This window comes from Hyla sarda, chromosome 6, assembly GCF_029499605.1.
Source record: "Hyla sarda isolate aHylSar1 chromosome 6, aHylSar1.hap1, whole genome shotgun sequence".
Classification (NCBI taxonomy): domain Eukaryota; kingdom Metazoa; phylum Chordata; class Amphibia; order Anura; family Hylidae; genus Hyla; species Hyla sarda.
In genome coordinates, this window is record NC_079194.1 from 45,614,223 (window position 1) to 45,634,594 (window position 20,372).

A 20,372-nucleotide genomic window follows, 5' to 3' on the forward strand; every position below is an offset into this window, starting at 1 on the left:
CCCATGATGCTTTGTCAGCCTTTTGGCTGTAAGAGCATCATGGAAGATGCAGTCCAAAACATCTGCAATGCCGAAGGTTGCCTATGCCTGCTCTAGAGGATTGGTCTTCTCATAGAATTAATTAATATCGCTCCTCAATGACTAGAACCAAAGGTGCTATAAAAATAAAATGATCATCATATTAATATAATAATAATGGTAAAAATTATAATAATTATTAATATTTTTATTATTATTAAAAAAACAATATAATAATAACAATACATAATAATAATAATAAATAAATAAATAATAATTATTAGAAAACAATAATAATCTCTAGTGCATTCAGATAGCCCAGCACAACACATTGCTATATTGGGTTAACACATTCTAGACAGCCATGGCTTCTTCTGTAACGGAATCTAAATGACGTTTCCTTTTCATACCGATCACAAAAAAAAAAAAAAGCTCTACAAGGTTACACAAAGAGACATGGCCAACAGAGGACACTGCTGTGCTGTCTACCCGTCGGCTCGGTCTGTACTATCACGGCTTATAATAGTGTCAGTGACTTTTCTTAGATCTCGAACGGCAACGTCCACACGGCCGCTCTCTGTCGATGCACACGTCCGAGTCATCAGCAATGTCTGAACTGTTCTACTTGAGCAGAGGCAGAGCTGCCTCGGAACGTCGCTGACGTCACAAAGGTGTCGACTGGCAACCGCCGAGGCTGAGGGAGATGTGTCCTCTTCTGTGTCCGAGCCAGCTATTTAACCGTCCGCTTCACTTTCAAGTTCAAAGAGGCTTTGTGGTGGCAGCAGCACTTTCACAGCCAGGCAGTGAAAATAGGCTGTCAATGAGACCTCAAGAATGAGAGCAACGTGACACTCTGAATTAGAGGACAGAGAATAGTTACAATAGACCTCAATACACATGGTAAAGGGAGACGTGCATGCTGCTTGACATGACTGCAGCCTTACTATCAACTGCTGTGATAGGGGACTCTGCTAACAGGGCTGGCCCCTGCTCACTTAGCCATTCTTCGCTTCCCCTACTCATCTGGGTGGAGAAGACCTGCCGGATACATGTTCATGGATGAAAGAAGACTTCACACTCGGATGTTACATTGGGCCAGCCAGAACTTTCTTTTTATAATGACAGTGCTCGCTTTCTTCGAGAGAGGCCTCTGCTGCCCCAAGGAATGCACTTGTGAACATCTCTTAGTGAACTGCACTGATAGACACCTGGAAGAATTTCCCATGGGTATCCCGATGGACACCCGGCAGCTGATCTTAACCAGTAACAATCTCACCTTCCTCCCGTCCATGGATCTCAACCTCCTTATTGACTTGGTGTACCTGGATTGCAGCCACAATATTTTAGGAGACTCTTTGGAGGCCACTTTCATTGCCGTGCCATTGGTGTATCTGGACCTGAGTCACAACAACATTTCCAAGATTACAACGGGCACTTTCTATCTTTTGTCGAGTCTGGTTGTCCTTAAACTTTCGGATAACCCCAACTTGGAGGAGATCGAGAAGGATGCCTTTGCCAACAACACGGGCCTCCGTCAACTGGATCTCAGTCGAACGGCACTGACTTACTTAGATGTCACCACAGTTAGTGAACTACCGAGTCTACGAACGCTAGGCCTCAGCTCCAACCCCTGGGATTGCTACTGTCCAATGAAAGACTTCCTTAAGTGGGTCGTAGAGAGTGATATTTACTTCACAGGTGAGCCAGAGAAAGGTAAAGAGGTGACTGTGCCAAACAACTGTTACTTTGCATTTTTACATGAATAAGAACATATTTGGGTAATGCATTTTTACGTGAACATATAATATCTTCCAATGATTTGTAATGTCATACCTGAATGCATTTACTGTGAGGCCTGAGATTTCCTGGATGGGAACACCTGATGCACCAAGCTGGATTTATTGTGCCAGTGTCCCATCCAGTGGCCGATTGGCTCATATGGGGCTCGGTGTTGGATTTTTACATACTCTGGCATGGTTGCCCTCTGGTATGCTTGCACAGATCGAAATATGCCATATGCAACATTTTTACATCCAGAGCAACAACACTGAAGAGCAAATATGCCAAATTGTGCACCTGACCTATGGCATAAGGTCATAAGAAAGTAAGCTTTAAAGTGAGTAGGACATTTTTACCGTCATTCCAGTTTTGGTATTCCTGTGGGCAAAGCAGCTGAATAATACATTTCCAAGTGATGCTAATAAGGATGAGGGGTGAAAGGGGAAGTGTCAGATCGCGGGGGGTCCCAGTGATCTCCTACCCGGTGCCCCGGCTCTTCCCATGCACCGAGCTGTGTGGACCACCTCACGAAGTGGTGGCTGACCCACCCCCTCTATGTACCTCTATGGGAGAGCCTGAGATACATGAGTTCAGCACTTCGGCTCTCCCATAGAGAGGAATGGAGGGTGAGCGCTGACCCCCACTCCATGGATATCCCCTTTAAGCAAGTCTCATGATGAACTTGCAGGGCTGAGGGATAGCACTTCTGGGTCCAGGATTTATTCTGATTTCAATCTCCGGAGTTGATAAGATGGTTGACATTGTCTTCTTCCTCCTGGGAGGGGTTGTTTTGCCTTCTTCTGGATCAACGGTGCTTGCCAAACAAGTAATTCCTATTTAAGCATTATGCACTGCCTCATTATTATTAGTTAGAGAATTGTCTTCTAAACCATTTCCTAATATAATCTTATCACCAGAAGTACAAACATCCAACTGCAGTGAAACCCCTTTCAGACGACGACCCAACATTGCACCAAAAAATTGGTCTTCTAGAGCAGTGGTCTCCAAATGATGGACCTCCAGATGTTGCAAAACAACAAAAAAACTGGGTCTTCTAGAGCAGTCCAAACTATGAACCTTCAGGTGTTGCAAAACTACAACTCCCAGCATGCCCGGACAGCCGTCGGCTGTCCGGGCATGCTGGGAGTTGTAGTTTAGCAACAGCTGGAGGCTCGCCGATTGGAGACTAGTTTCTAGAGGGTTGTTCTTTCTCAAAGAATGCCGAATAAATGGAGAATTAAAAATCTGTCACAGTAAATGTGGTCTGGGCGAGGTAGGTGGTCTGGGTACTCCAGTGGAAAACTTTTTTTTTTTAAATGAACTGGTGCCAGAAAGTTAAACAGATTTATAAATTACTTCTATAAAAAAAAAAAAATCTTTATCCTTCCAGTACTTCTTAGCAGCTGTATGCTACAGAGGAAATTCTTTTCTTTTTGAATTTCTTTTTTTGTCTTGTCCACAGTGCTCTCTGCTGACACCACTGTCCGTGTCAGGAACTGTCCAGAGTAGCATAGGTTTGCTATGAGGATTTTCTCCCCCTCTGGACAGTTCCTGATACGGGCATCGAAAAAGAAATTCAAAAAGAAAAGAATTTCCTCTGTAGAATACAGCTGCTAAAAAGTACTGGAAGGATAAAGATTTTTTTTTTAAATAGAAGTAATTTACAAATCTGTTTAACTTTCTGGCACCAGTTCATTTTAAAAAAATATATATTTTCCACCGGAGTACCCCTTTAAAGAGGGTTTGACTGTATAATATTAAAATGGTAGAGCTGGTGCGTCACGTTCGCCTCCACTGACCTGCGAGCTCTGTAGGCAGAACATGCCATTTACGGCAGACTGCATTTCGTGACAGGACCACTGACAAAGGCTACGACAACCCCGTAGGCTTCTCATTACATCATCAGAATTTCTCCTGCAGATCCCATAGGAAAAATAATGCAATCCTAGAATATGCTGGGTAAGTTTTTCTCCAAAACTACTGGAGGAGAACAGGAGTAAATACAGGCAATCTGTGCACATTACAAATGGTTTTTTTCTATGACCTTCCCCGGTGTTAAGGATAAAAAAGAAATAAAGTACAAAGTGATATGACTATTTCTCGACGGTTCCAAAATTGCGTATTGTCCTTCCTATTCATATCACAAACGACACTTCAGTCATTTCCTAATTTACATGAGACGCTTGACCTTCGTTCCATACCCAACACTCTGGAGTATTCAGATGTCAGTCATCCCTCACCAAGAACGCGCAACAGCCTTATAATATTATTCCTAATTCTTATCGATTTTTACATAAACCCAAGGTTAAAGTGTACCTGTCATATCACAGAAAACAAATAGGGGGGAGATTTATCAAAACCTGTGTAAAGGAAAAGCCGACCAGTTGCCCATAGTAACCAATCAGGTTGCTTTTTTAATTTTGAAAAGGGCCTTGGAAAAATGAAAGGAGCAATCTGATTAGTTGCTATGGGCAACTGGTCAACTTTTCCATGATTGCGAACATATTTGTTCGAAACGCGTCAGTGGACATGGGTCTTTAACTCACAAGAGCACTTTTTTGTTATGTGCGTTTTCCTTTCATCATATTTTTTTAATATGTTGTGAATTAAAGTTACCTATTTTTAACAATTTTTTGGTGGAGCTGGAACTCCTGTCTTTTCGTATTGGATTGGTCAACTTTTCCGCTACACAGGTTTTGATAAATCTCCCCTATAATGCTTACGGTATATATGTTACTCATTAGGTCATGCAGATGTTTTATATGTCTTTTTTAATGTGTCTAGCTTCTGTATTTGGCTCACAAATCCCTCAGTTCTGCTGCTCATTTATTCTGACATCCACTGCTCAGGAGGGGGCGTGTCCGAGGCAAGCTGACTGATCCCGCCCTCACTCACCATGCATTCACTTCCTCCCTAAATCTGCTGTGCTGGGTCTCTTCATCCAATCACTGCAGGCTGCTCTGTAACCCCCTCCTCTCTGTTGTTTTCATGCTGAAGTATGATAGGACAGGGGTGAGCACAGAGGAGTGCTAGGGACACCCTCATTTACTGGATTTTGTCCCTGCCTTTGCTTCAGCTGGGATAAAGTTGTTGCTATAGCCGGTCAAGATTTTGTTTCTGGATGGTATGGGGTCCCCTAGAGGTCTTTTTTTTTTATAAGCCATGATTTTTATAAAAAGGAGATGACATTTTATGAAGTATATTAGAAAGGTTAATAGTTTGCCAAGATGTACGACACATAAAAAGTCTTTAAATCTGACAGTGCCCATTTGAAGAAGCATTCAGTGACGTTCAGCATAGACTATCATTAGAGAACAATGTAGAGCTTCTTGTGTACACCTTGGGGGAGATTTATCAAAACCTGTCCAGAGGAAGAGTTGCTGAGTTGCCCATAGCAACCAATCAGATCGCTTCTTTCATTTCTCAGAGGCCTTTTCAAAAATTAAATGTCCCCTCTTTGTGCTTACCTCTTTTTTCTGATGTGATAGGCATGGGATAGGCTCCATTTTTATTTACAAATGCACACTCATGTGGGTTCTGTAATGCAGGCAACATTTCCCATGAATCCTTTGTTTTTGGCTGGGGTGTTTGATAACTTCACCTGGTCATCTCTTCAGGCTGCCAGTGCTGGAAGTACCCCCGGGGAACTCCCTCATGGGTTGGTGCCGTTCACACTGTGCAGTTCTTATGCCTTTTCTTACTCAAAGTGTCTTTTGAGAAAAATTGCCATGAGGAGAAAGTGATTTGACCTATAATCACAATGTAGGTGTTTTATTAGATGTAGGAGATGTATTAAAACCTGTGCAGAGTAAAAGTTGCCAGGTTGCCCATAGCAACCAATCAGATTGCCTCTTTTATTTTTAACAAGGTCTCTGCAAAATTAAAGAAGCAATCTGATTTGTTCAACTTTTCCTCTGCACAAGTTTTGAAAAATCTCCCCTAATAACTTTTTTTTGAGTCAGACTGGTGGTCACATGACCAATTAACAGTAATGAAACAGGATCGGTGGTGGACCAGGCACAGGAAACCCCAATGATCAGAAAGTGATGACGTATCTTCCTTAATTTTTTTGATATGGAAAAACCTCTTTAAATCAAATGTCTACATAATGGCCCTAATTTACTATTGCAAACCTGACATGTTTTATAGGGTTGTGAGCCAGATTCTGTTGCATTGCGCCAGAAATTCTGTCTGCGCCAAATTTTGCGCCAGAATTTGCACCAGAATTGTAAAAACCCAAACTAACTCTCCATTTTGCTAAGAAAACCTGAAAAAGGCGCGTGACCGCCAGGGATAGGGGGCGTGGTCTGCAAAAAGGGGCGTGTCTCTGACATTTTCACAAAAAAAACAACATATTTACACATAAAATGTGGTGGATTTGAGCTGAGGAAAAACCGACAGATCAGAACATGTGTAAAAAAAAGCAAAATGTAGGGAAAGTGGAAAATGTAGGGAAACCTTAGTAAATACCGTGGAAAATAAATTGAAGGGAATTAAAACCCACAAAGAAACCTACACAACACTCTTAGTAAATAAGGGCCATTATTTCCATATTCAGTCTATGTAATGCTACCATACTGCATCCACATACTAATTCTTGAATAAAGTGCCCCCATAATAATGCCATATGAAGTGCCCAAAAATATATGCTTTTATTTCTCCAATAACATGTCTATATAATAGTTCCATTTAATGCTTAAATAAAACCATCATGTTCTGCTAGATACTTTTGGGTGGTTTTCAGGACTAATGTTTATCCTTTGTGGTAAAAGGGTTATTTGGTCATATCTCTGGTTTTCAATGGAAGTTTATTAATTTAACCCCTGTGGTCTATGGTTAATTATAATAGGCAAGGGTTTGATAGTCCTATTCTGGTTTATCTAGGAAAATTAAGGGGTTAAAGGGGTATTCCAGGAATTTTTTTTATTTGGCTTTGCTACAGGGGCTGTAAAGTCAGTGTAGTTTATAATACAGTGTCTGTGCCTGTGTGTGACGGTTTTCTCGCAATTCTTATGTAATTTTCACCCCAATATTTATTTTTAACAGCATACAAAATTACTCAGGTCTCAGGATTTCCAGGATTTTGAGACTTGGCATCACTAGTCAGGTGTGCAAAGGGTGTCTGTCCTGCTTCAATGGATGGAGCAACCGCTTGGTGGGAGAGAGATCATTTTGCAACAGCTGTAGGCACCCTGATTAGGAAACATTGGTGTATTGCATTGAAAGGATCACAGGTGTGTTTCAATGGGTGTGGTGGCTGATGTGTGGGAGGGAGGAAAATTACCTCACACTTACAAACTATGGAACTATGGGATGTGTAGTTTAGAGAACGAAATTCAACAGGAAATACCCAGTTCTGGCAGGTACATACTACTGAAATAAACTTATGCTAGATAACCCCTTTAAAAGTTGAATATCTGATGATTCAGAGTAGAAAAGAGGCTATTGGCGAAAAATTTTTGTGATGTAATAAAATGGGTAATGGTGATCTAGGGTAGCGAAGAGTGTTAAATTAAAATCCCTGGTGATCTAAGATGGAATGGTCCATTCCCACCATATTTCCAGGCTATGTCACCGCCATAAAAAAAAGTATTTTGATGTGTAGTACAGCATACCCCTAGCGATGATCCCGATCAGCTCCGCTAAGCAGCCGGGATCAATAGGATATGAAGCAAGCTCAGCTGCTGTGTTCGCTTAATAGACCTGCCACATGGCCGTGCCATATATATAAGGAGTAGGTAGTTAGGGGGTTAACAATTTACATCCCTAGACCACCAAGGAAATCAACTTTAAAGGGGTACTTCGTTGCTGTCATGCCCCCTTCCCTTGGCTGTCACACCCCCTCCCATAGACATGAATGGAGGGGACGTGGCTTGATGTCACAAGGGAGCGTGGTGTGACGTCATGACCACAGCCTCCCAAACACATGATGTTCAGAACACTGGGTGTCTGCATGGAGATTGCGGGGGGACCCAGCGGCGGGACCACCACGATCAGATATCTTATCTCCTATCCTATGGATGGGGATAAGATATCTAGCAATGGAGTATCCCTTTAAGTGGTTTAGGAATTGTGAAGGCTCCAGTGATGTCCTGCTGGAAAAGGAAGCTGAAAAATCAGCTTGACTGCACTCAGCTTCTTGGCTTGTGGAGCAGGGCAAAAGGGAGAATTGTATGTATATCAGACATACTATACCTCTACCTGATTTTTACTGATAGTGGTGTAGAATGTAGGCCCTGGGCAACTTTCCAATGCACTCCACTCCAATTCTCGCTTTACTTAATTGGGCACTCTCATTAAAATTATCTTTTTTGCTATTGCACTCTTATGGTAAATAATAAATCTTGCACACTTATGGTAAATAATAAAACTTTCTAATGTACTTTGTTTAAAAAAAAAATGACGTTTTCTGTTTTATTTGGGTTTAGAAAAGCTTCCACTAGGTGTCTCCCTACTTGTCCAGAGCACATTTCCTCCCATCTCTTGCACAGACTTTGGACTCCTGCTGGCCTGGCATAAGTCCAAAATAAATAAGGAAATGCAGTCTGGAGTGCTGGGGGTGGGGTGGGGGGGTGCAGCCTTATCCAATCGTAGCTCATCTCACACTGAACTGCTCTGGTCTGTGTGTAGGAGAGTGAGGGAGGCAGTTCTCCCCTGTATGGCTTCAGATGATGTCCCATCTGCTGGGGAACGCCCCTTCCCAGTCTATGAATCTGACTGAGCAGAAACTAAACAGCAATATCAAGGTAGAGAACTTATAAATAATACAAAATAAAGGCAGGGGGTGGTTTATCATGATTGGGCAGTAAATTGGGAGGATTAAAACATTTAACAAGATCATGACAGGTACTCTTTAAAAACGATAACGTCAACTTTGGAATAAGTTGATTATACTGACTTAAAGGGGTATTCCAGGCAAAAACTTTTTTTTATATATCAACTGGCTCCGGAAAGTTAAACAGATTTGTAAATTACTTCTATTAAAAAAATCTTAATCCTTCCAATAGTTATTAGCTTCTGAAGTTTTCTGTCTAACTGCTCAATGATGATGTCCCGTCCCGGGAGCTGTGCATGATGGGAGAATATCCCTTGCATGATGGGAGAATATCCCCATAGGAGCTGGACAGCTCCTGGGACGTGAGTCATCAGAAAGCAGTTAGACAGAAAACAGCAACTCAACTTCAGAAGCTAATAACTATTGTAAGGATTAAGATTTTTTAATAGAAGTAATTTACAAATCTGTTTAAATTTCCGGAGCCAGTTGATATATAAAAAAAAGTTTTTGCCTGGAATACTCCTTTAAATATTCCCTATATCTCCAGTTTACAGAGTTAACTGCAGAAGAAATGTCCTGCAGTTTTCATTATACATCTGCAAACAGGTAAAGAACCATCAAGAGCCTATAGTCTTCTTGCCATGTATAGAATAGTAATTTGTAATCTTGACAAGGGAAACCTAAAAGGGGAGGTATAAATGGCCTGGATACACTAGAAGGACATAAAAAATTATAGACAACTCCTTCACTGTACACAAATTTGTATTCTACAAAGAACGTTACATGGACAAGGCTGACAGCCTCATGCAGAATGGTTATTAAGCCATAGATTGCTTCTCGGTGTTGTCTCCCATAAACTACAATAAATCTGACTTAGTAATTTGTGCAAAGTGTTTTATTCATTACTCTTGTCACATAACACATTATATACACAATGTATATTAACATACGTTATTGTATAGTATATCTTAAAGATAGTTTAACAACCAAAGTAGTTTCATAATGTGAATACAAATTCGGTATTGCCATGGAAACTGCTTCAATTCCCAAATGGTTTACGTGAAGGAATTTAAAGAAGATAGTTTTCTGTGATACATGGTAGGATTGACTGTGGTAAATCTGCCATAGCCCATAAAAGAAGCCACATCCTCCTCCCACCGTATCACAGCTCCGGGTCACCATAGAGGTCCTCCCGTGGCCAATATCTCGCGAGACTAAGGGTCTATTCACATGGCAGTATTTCCCCTTGCGGAATTCCGCCTCAAATTAAAACCTATAGACTTTAATGGGATTTCGCACTCCCATTTCCACTTCACATGGAATTCTGCAAGCGAAAATTCAGAAGTGTGAATGGGAGTGCAGAATCCCATAGAAGTCTATGGGCTTTAATTTTAGGCGGAATTCCGCAAGCGGTGCATTTCAGCTTAATAATCTTTAATAATGGCATGGGTAACACTTTGTCTTGTTCTGTATGTAAAAACAATGGGGGGGGGGGGGGGGGATAGAAAAAGACAATCAATGATGCAAAATCAAGTCTGTTCTGCTATTCAAGCCCTTTGGCTGAATACTGTTAAGCCAAGCAGATCCACATTATTTCACAACTTATTTCACGGCATGTGATCACCGCCTCACTTGTTCGGTTTGACCCTCTCTATCCCTGAAAACCTCAGAGAAGAGGTATCTTTACCATGCTAGGTCAAATAATGTTTTGATATATTAGATAAGTTGTTAGCCATTGGGCATTTAGTGTTTTACTTTTTAACTAGTCTCACTCGGGGACTTTCACTGCACTACTATACTGTAGTGCACTGTATTATGTCTGTTAGCGTTAGGTCTGATGCATATCTACAAAACTTACATCTCAAAACTCTTTGACCGGGCACCGGTGGGATGCATGTGGTGGGGGATTGGGGCAGGAAAGTATAACTTCTTTTGTTTTTTTCTTTAATGCTTAATTTTTTGCTTTTAAACAGTCATAGTCGATGCAAACATTGAAGCTTCATATAACAACTACATTGCGGCTATCAAAAGCTAGTCCTTTATAGTGTTGCTCGCGAATATTCGCAATTCGAATATTATTCGCGAATTTCGCGAATATAGCGCTATATATTCGTAATTACGAATATTCGTTTTTTTTTTTTTTTTTTTTTTCTTCACAGTACACATCACAGTGATCATCCCTCTCTGCTTCCAGCTTGTGTGGTGTAAAGAAGGCTGTAATACTACTGTGTAAGACTGGCGTGCGAAAATTCGCATATAGGAAACTTCGCATATGCGAAAATTAGCATATGCTACTTTTCGCATATGCGAATTTACGCACGTGTTAATTTTGTATATGCCAATATTCACATATGTTAATTTTCGCATACGCGAATATTCGCATATGCGAAAATAAAACGAGAATATAACGAATATGCGAATATTCGCGAATATATGACGAATATTCGTCCATATATTCGCGAATATTCGCGAATTCGAATATGGCCTATGCCGCTCAACACTAGTCCTTTAGGCCAAGGTCACATTTTTACGGCATCAAGTTCTCCACATGTAGATTTTACTACAGATTTGGCTTTGGAATTCACCCTTTTCCGAGCAATGGATACAATTCTGGCGACCTGTCATGGGGCATCCACATCATGCTGGCTAGCTTGTTCATCCATTGGCCGCTTACTGTGACATTTATCTTGCTGACAGCATCAGAAGGAGCAGCCACATAGAATTTGTACTTTCACTCATTTCCCTTTGGGTCATACAGAAGTATATATTACAGAATTCCTGTAAGTCTCTTTCAATTTGTCAACCTATTAAATGCCATATACAATTCTGCACCAAATGTTGGCAGTGTATACAATAGATAAAGAATAAAAAGACTTGAATAAATACTTATTATAAGGCTGGTTGCACACACGTGTTTATTTTGGAAGGATGCCCCTGCAGTTTATGATGCAGCTTTTGAGCCAAAGCCAGAACTGGTTTCAAAACAAAATTGGGAATAGAAGGATATTAGCACTCAATACATATCAGAGAAAAGTCGGCCAAGATCCACTGATTTTGTGAGGACCAGCTGACGATCCTATATGTATTGGAGCCTCCTGATTCTCTCCTCATAGAAGATGTCAAGAAAAAGAAAGAGAAGATTTGCTTAATGTCAAATGACATCCTTTTGTTTTCTTTTAATATAAACCACCACCAATAGTGTATGACAAAACCTTGTTCTTCTTGGCCCATTAAAATGTATACTCTGCCTAAATGAACATGTATGTTTATGGAGAGTTGGAGGGAATGGCTGTTGGCCAAATCAGAGTTAAGCTAACAGCCTCACCTTTAAGCCACACCTTTATACTTTTCCTTCGTCATTCTGTGTCGACTTCTGGCATTGGCTCTAGAGATGAGCAAACTTACAGTAAATTGGATTCGTCACGAACTTCTCGGCTCGGCAGTTGATGACTTTTCCTGCGTAAATTAGTTCAGCCTTCAGGTTCTCCGGTGGGCTGGAAAAGGTGGATACATTCCTAGGTGTCACGATTCGGCTTACAGGTTGTGGATCCACTGTGTCAGCGAGGGATTGGCGTGGACCGTGCTGGTGGACCGGTTCTAAGTGGCTACTGGTGTTCACCAGAGCCCGCTGCAAAGCGGGATGGTCTTGCTGCGGCGGTAGCAACCAGGTCGTATCCACTAGCAACGGCTCAACCTCGCTGACTGCTGAGAAGGCGTGGGACAGAAGGACTAGGCAGAGGCAAGGTCAGACGTAGCAGAAGGTCGGGGCAGGCGGCAAGGTTCGTAGTCAATATGGATAGCAGGAGATCAGGTAACACAGGCTTGGACAACACTAAACGCTTTCACTGGCACAAGGCAACAAGATCCGGCCAGGGAGTGCAGGGGCAGTGAGCAGATATAGCCAGGGAGAAGGTGGAAGCCAATTAAGCTAATTGGGCCAGGCACCAATCATTGGTGCACTGGCCCTTTAAGTCTCAGAGAGCTGGCGCGCGCGCGCCCTAGAGAGCGGAGCCGTGTGCGCCAGCACATGACAGCAGGGGACCGGGACGGGTAAGTGACTTGGGATGCGATTCGCGAGCGGGCGCATCCCGCTGTGCGAATCGCATCCCCGACGGCCATGTCAGTGCAGCGCTCCCGGTCAGCGGGACTGACCGGGGCGCTGCAGGGAGAGAGACGCCGTGAGCGCTCCGGGGAGGAGCAGGGACCCGGAGCGCTCGGCGTAACAGTACCCCCCCCCCTTAGGTCTCCCCCTTTTTTTGTCCGACAACTGCTTTACCTGGGACGAGGACACCGGGAGTGAATGGAGGGTTTCCTCAAAGGCAGGCAGTACAGCAGGAGTGGGAATGGGGAGGGAGGGCAGAGGGTGAAGCTTGGCACGGGGCAGTGTGTCACCAGGACGGGGGCCATGAGGAGGCACTGAGGCTTGCCTGACGGGACTGGGAGGGGGGGAGAGGCATTTCTTATGGCAAGCAGAGTCCCAGTTCTTGATCTCCCCGGTGGTCCAGTCAAGGGTGGGAGAATGAAGCCGGAGCCATGGCAGACCGAGGAGGACCTCAGAGGTACAGTTGGGAAGGACGAAGAATTCAATCATTTCGTGATGGGGTCCAATACACATTAAGAGGGGTTTTGTGCGGTAACGCACGGTGCAATCCAATCTGACTCCGTTGACCGTGGAAATGTAGAGCGGCTTGACGAGACGGGTCACCGGGATGCAGAATTTATTCACCAAAGACTCCAAAATAAAATTCCCAGAGGCACCAGAGTCCAAGCAGGCCACGGCTGAGAGGGAGGAGTTGGCTGAAGGAGAAATCCGCACGGGCACCGTGAGACGTGGAGAAGCAGATTTTGAACCAAGAGACGCCACACCCACGTGAGCTGGGTGCGTGCGTGCGTTTCCCAGACGTGGAGGACGAATAGGGCAATCCACCAAGAAATGCTCGGTACTGGCACAGTACAGACAAAGATTTTCTTCCCTACGGCGATTCCTCTCTTCCTGGGTCAGGCGAGACCGATCCACTTGCATGGCCTCCTCGGCGGGAGGCCCAGGCGTAGATTGCAAAGGATGCTGTGGGAGAGGTGCCCAGAGATCTAAGTCTTTTTCCTGGCGGAGCTCCTGATGTCTCTCAGAAAAACGCATGTCAATGCGGGTGGCCAAATGGATAAGTTCTTGCAGGTTGGCAGGAATCTCTCGTGCGGCCAGCACATCCTTGATGCTACTTGATAGGCCTTTTTTAAAGGTCGCGCAGAGAGCCTCGTTATTCCATGATAATTCGGAAGCAATAGTACGAAATTGGATGGCGTACTCGCCCACTGAAGAATTACCCTGGACCAGGTTCAGCAGGGCAGTCTCGGCAGAAGAAGCTCGGGCTGGTTCCTCGAAGACACTCCGGACTTCAGCGAAGAAGGACTGGACTGTGGCTGTGGCAGGATCATTGCGGTCCCAGAGCTGTGTGGCCCAAGACAAGGCCTTTCCTGAAAGAATGCTCACTACGAACGCCACCTTAGACCGTTCTGTAGGAAACAAGTCCGACAACATCTCCATATGCAGGGAACATTGAGACAAAAATCCACGGCAGAGTCTAGAGTCCCCATCAAATTTGTCCGGCAGGGACAAGCGGAGGCTAGGAGCTGCCACTCGCTGCGGAGGAGGTGCAGGAGCTGGCGGAGGAGATGGTTGCTGCTGTAGCAGAGGCAGAAGTTGCTGTAACATGGCGGTCAACTGCGACAGCTGCTGTCCTTGTTGGGCAATCTGCTGCGATTGCTGAGCGACCACCGTGGGAAGGTCAGCGAGACTTGGCAGCGGCACCTCAGCGGGATCCATGGCCGGATCTACTGTCACGATTCGGCTTACAGGTTGTGGATCCACTGTGTCAGCGAGGGATTGGCGTGGACCGTGCTGGTGGACCGGTTCTAAGTGGCTACTGGTGTTCACCAGAGCCCGCCGCAAAGCGGGATGGTCTTGCTGCGGCGGTAGCAACCAGGTCGTATCCACTAGCAACGGCTCAACCTCGCTGACTGCTGAGAAGGCGTGGGACAGAAGGACTAGGCAGAGGCAAGGTCAGACGTAGCAGAAGGTCGGGGCAGGCGGCAAGGTTCGTAGTCAATATGGATAGCAGGAGATCAGGTAACACAGGCTTGGACAACACTAAACGCTTTCACTGGCACAAGGCAACAAGATCCGGCCAGGGAGGGCAGGGGCAGTGAGCAGATATAGCCAGGGAGCAGATGGAAGCCAATTAAGCTAATTGGGCCAGGCACCAATCATTGGTGCACTGGCCCTTTAAGTCTCAGAGAGCTGGCGCGCGCGCGCCCTAGAGAGCGGAGCCGCGCGCGCCAGCACATGACAGCAGGGGACCGGGACGGGTAAGTGACTTGGGATGCGATCCGCGAGCGGGCGCGTCCCGCTGTGCGAATCGCATCCCCGACGGCCATGTCAGTGCAGCGCTCCCGGTCAGCGGGACTGACCGGGGCGCTGCAGGGAGAGAGACGCCGTGAGCGCTCCGGGGAGGAGCAGGGACCCGGAGCGCTCGGCGTAACACTAGGAAAGAGTCTCCTAGGACTGTATCCACCTTTTCAAGCCCACCGGAGCACCGGAAAGCTGAACTAATTTATGCAGGAAAAGTCATCAACTGCCGAGCCGAGAAGTTCGTGACTAATCGAATTTACTGTAAGTTCGCTCATCTCTAATTGGCTCAAAGAAACTGCATCAAAAACTATGCACTTACAAATACCTTGTTAAAATGCACAGTTTTCTCCATTGCTAATGTAAAGGAAATCTGTCAGCTCTATCATGGTTAGAGTTCAAGTGTCAAGTAGGCACTGAAATGCCCTAGCATGCATACCTTGACTGATTTACATACAAGGCTCAGTACTAGAAGCCATGCCCTGTACAGCAATTACATAAGACAATGAGGGGTGGGGGAGGGAGGAGACATGCATGCTGTGGTTCAGAAATGCCTTCCTGACATGAGCTCTGAGCATGATATAGAGCATATATAGTGCTCTCATATGTTACCTTGACTTATTAACAGATAGAGATCAGTGCTAGAAGCCATGCCCTGTACATCAATCATATAGGACAAGGAGGGGTGGGGGAGAGAGGAGGCATGCATGCTGTGGCTCAGAAATGCCTTTGTGACATGAGCTCTGAGCATGATATAGAGCATATATTGCTCTCATATATTACCTTGACTCATTAGCAGATGCAGATCAGTGCTAGAGCTGGGAGCCCTGTACATGAATCATAAAGAGCAAAAAAGGGTGGAGGAGAAAGGAGGCATGCATGGCAGAGAAATGCCTTCTTAACACTAATGCTCTGAGAGCTGACAGATTTCCTCATAATATTCACAGTGCCTACTTACAGATGCATTGTTTACTACAATAAGCATAACAGTTTGTTCTGGGCTTTGGGGATAAGTAACATTTGCATACATGTAGTTGGAATAATCTCAAAAATAATTTCAAACCATTTTTCTGATTTTTGTAAAGGATTTACCTTTTACAATTTTAATATGAAATAATGGTCACTATGAAACAGACATTGAAAATCAATCATTAAAGGGGTACTCCGGTGGAAAACTTTTTTTTTTTTAATCAACTGGTGCCAGAAAGTTAAACAGATTTGTAAATTACTTCTATTAAAAAATCTTAATCCTTCTAGTACTTATTAGCTGCTGAATACTACAGAGGAAATTATTTTCTTTTTGGAACAGAGAGCTCTCTGCTGACATCATGACCACAGTGCTCTCTGCTGAGAGCTCTGTGTTCCAAAAAGAAAAGCATTTCCTCTGTAGTATTCAGCAACTAATAAGTACTAGAAGGATTAAGATTATTTAAATAGAAGTAATTTACAAATTTGTTTAACTTTCTGGCACCAGTTGATTTTAACAAAAAAGTTTTCCACCGGAGTACAACTTTAACAACTCAATACACATTTCCTTTATGTATTATCTATATAGAGCAGTGTTTTCCAAACAGTGTGCCTCCAGCTGTTGCAATTGCAAAACTACAACTCCCAACATGTTGGAAGTGTTAGTTTTGCAATAGCTGGAGGCGCACTGTTTGGAAAATACTGGTATAGACAGTATTACTACATGTCTGTGCTTTATGGCAGCTGATGAATGTCAAAGTTCTTTAGAGTCTCTAGGATGTCACAGCATCCGGATCCTCTCCTGGGATCCAGGAAGTGCCAGGGGACACAATACAGAGCCCTATATGTGTGTACATTGTTGCTATCCTGTATCACCTATGCCTCTAATAGTACAATAGAGCTGTCATTAAATCCCCCGCCATCTGCTCATTTACTCCCAGTCTATACAGAAAAACGGTCAAGTGAGCTGCGGAAACCAAAAAAGTCCACGTACTGTGTGTGCTCCAGTGCGAAAACAAAAATATTTAAATAATTTTTATCTGCACAAGAATAAAAAAAATTGTGCAATATGTTTCAAATCACATCCTGATTTAAAGGGGCACTGTCAGATCCAAACACCTTTTATATGTTGTATAACAAAATGGAAAGATAACACCAGCGCTGTAAAGATCCTGTACAAGCTGCCTAGATACAACATGTGGATCTCGGCTAAGACCACCAAAAATGGAGCTGTACACAATATATATAAATGTGAATCGGCGCTCTAATAATAAAAACTATAAATTGTAATAGAGGCTCACTTACTAAAATCCTGATGGGGAGTGGACTCAGAATCTCTGCCCAGAGGGAAGTTCTTGTCTCCACTTAAAAATCCTGCAAAGCTGTAAGTCCGCGTCCTTCATAGTATGGAGCTTGTCCCGTTGTACTTGCTTTTTGTGCTTTGAGTAGTTTACAGAAGTCCGTGGTTCCAGTTAGCCTATTAGCCGGGAGATCTGCCCCGGCTGGTGGCGTCTCACCGGCTTGCTGTACTGTTAGTGGATTACGGAGTGCCGTGACCTAGCGCTGCGAATGACGTCACTACTACAGGGAGATCGCAAAGCCAAAAAGCATCTAACGCGTTTCAGAAAGTAACGCTTTCCTTCATCAGAGATGGATTATCCTCTCTGGGTGGATAATCCATCTCAGATTAAATAAAGCGTTACTGGGGTACTCTTCATACATCACTTTTCACACCTTGATTCTCACATTCACTGATTTGTGTTTGCTGTGTTTCATTTTTCTTTTATTCACTTTTATACACTTCTTCCCTTTTTCTTTTCTCTCTTTCCCTCCTTCCCATTGTCCTTTCCTTCCCTCTCCCCCCTCCCTTCCCCCTCCCATTCATTCCTTCCTTTCCTCTATTCTTATTTCATCTAGTCCTTTATGCACTAACTTAATATGGGCTCCAAATGCGTTCCACACAGATCTCACCGCGCATGCGCAAATCTCCGTCAATGACAGAATGACGTAAACGGACGCGTCACATCATCGGGCATGCGCGATTAGATCCAAGATGGCAGCCGCCACTCTAGGAAACGCGCGCACTAAGGTAATTACCTGGGCATCTGCTTTTTATGTTTTTTCTGTGATCTGCTTGGCGAATGCCTATATAAAAGATCGCTTGACCACTGTCCATATTACTCCCTGAGGAAGCCTTCACGGCGAAACGACATTGGGGATCTGACTTGTTGCATAGGGTATGTGTATTGGGACGGGGAGACTGTTCCACATTTTATCCGGGTAAAGTTCTATTTTGTGCTTCCCTAGCCGGATTCCAGTGAGATTTTGGCTATTGTCTCACTCTGGACTCCTCCATTGCCCGGCTCTTGGGTGGAACACTCACTTAATATTTTTTCTCCCTTGTTCCCCCCTACTTCTGGCACCACCAGTTTGTTTCTTGGGATATGCGCAATATGTATGACGTTTTGGCTATTGCCTCTATGTTAAAGTGAGTACATTGTTTACATCTATCGCATGCTGCACCTGTTTTGGAGCCATATAGATTGCACTAGTCACTTTAACCTACATATTTTTGCACATCCCATATTTCCACACACCTAGTTTTGTAGCAGTCAGTATTTATCTCCTTTTTCTGTTTTGTTGCTGTCTCAATTTTAATAGCTTTTACCTTTATATGTTCAATAATGTATCAATTATGCTTCAATAAATTTCCTTTGATCTGGTGTGTTTTGTGGGTATGACCTTTTATATGTTGTGACTGATGAAAATTAACCCCTTAAGGACGCAGCCCTTTTTCACCTTAAGGACTGAGCCCTTTTTCGCAATTCTGACCACCGTCATTTTACAAATTAATAACTTGAAAACGCTTTTAACGCATATTCTGATTCTGAGATTGTTTTTTCGTGACATATTCTACTTTATTTTGGTGGTAAATTTTCGGCATTACTTGCATCCTTTTTTGGTGAAAAATCCACAAATTTCATGAAAATTTTGAAAATTTAGCATTTTTCTAACTTTGAAGCTCTCTACTTGTAAGGAAAATTGATATTCCAAATACATTTTATTTTTATTCACAAATACAATGTGTCCACTTTATGTTGGCATCATAAAATGGACATATTTTTGCTTTTTGAAAAAATTAGAGGGCTTCACATAGAGTAGCAATTTTCAAAAATGTCATGAAAATTGCTAAATCTGAAGGGACAGATGTTACAGAACAACAACTCCCAGCATGCCTGGGCAGTGTAGGCATGCTGAGAGTTGTAGTTTGGCAACATCTGGAGGGCTACCGTTTGGGCACCACTGTAACAGTGGTCTCCAAACTGTGACCCTCCAGATGTTGCAAAACTACAACTCCCAGCATGCCCAGAGTTGCAGTTTGGCCTTCCTAGTGGTTGCCACAGTAAAGATCACTTTACTTTCACTTTAATTTCCCCCCCCACCGTAGTTTCCCTACCTGAGCCAGGATCCAGCAGTCTCCAGTGACGATCCGGGGTCCCCAGGCACCTTCTCCTCCAGCTCCGATCATCCCTATTTTCTGGGTGATCGGGTCACCAGAGACCCGATCAGCCTGGAATAGCAGAAAATCGCATGTCTGAATTGACAGGTACTGGCCTCCATCTTCTCCCCACGTTCCCCTCGACATCCAGGGGTGGGCAGAATGGGGGGCTGCCATGGCAACCCACTGTCCTGCCCTGCCATTGGTCAGAATCAGTTCTGACCAATGGCAGGGGATAGGAGGAGATTGCAGCACTGCGACCTCGCTCCTATCCCTCAGGATGATCAGGGCTGTCACTGACAGCTCCGATCATCCCTATTTTCTGGGTGATCGGGTCACCAGAGACCCGATCAGCCTGGAATAGCAGAAAATCACATGTCTGAATTGACATGCGATTTTCTGCGATCGCCGACATGGGGGGGGGGGGGGTCTCAGGACCTCCTTAAGGACCTCCTCCAGGACGTCCTTAAGGACTCGGGATGCAGGGCGTATGCATACGCCCGGGTTAAAGACCTTTTTTAATATGGTTATTTAAAATTTTTTGAATATTAAGTAAAGAAAATGGCTTCTGAAAATCCCATCACTAGGGGTCCCCATACCTACTGGGACACTAACCAGTCCTACTGCAGCATCAGGCTTGTCCATGAGTCATGGACATGAGATGTCTCGTGGACAAGGCTGCATGAAAAGACAGACCAATCACCAATCACCACCACCACCACAAGGGAGGGACAAGTCCTGGAAAAAAAAGTGTGGGAACTCACCCAAGATTATCACTCAATGGCCGATCCTGCTGGTGTTCCTGCTGTGGAAAAAGTCTCACTTCCCGTAGGACTTGAGTCCTGGAAAGGCCCCCTCCCACCACACATCAATGACCTTCCACCACCACAAGGGAGGGACAGGCCCCCTCCACTGAGAGGATTTCTAACACT

General features: G+C 44.0%; 1 protein-coding gene across 2 annotated transcripts in view; it reads left to right on the plus strand.

The window, feature by feature from the left end:
- The first annotated feature begins 369 nt into the window (after positions 1-369).
- LRRC52 (leucine rich repeat containing 52) overlaps positions 370-20,372 on the plus strand; it is a 120,566-nt gene continuing 100,563 nt past the window's right edge. The window contains exon 1 of one of the 2 annotated variants that reach the window (XM_056523578.1): positions 370-1,731. In XM_056523578.1, coding sequence (XP_056379553.1) covers positions 1,068-1,731 — 664 coding nt within the window. In that variant the 5' untranslated portion in view covers positions 370-1,067. The remainder of the gene's footprint in view (positions 1,732-20,372) is intronic. The other variant, XM_056523579.1, reaches the window with a different exon arrangement.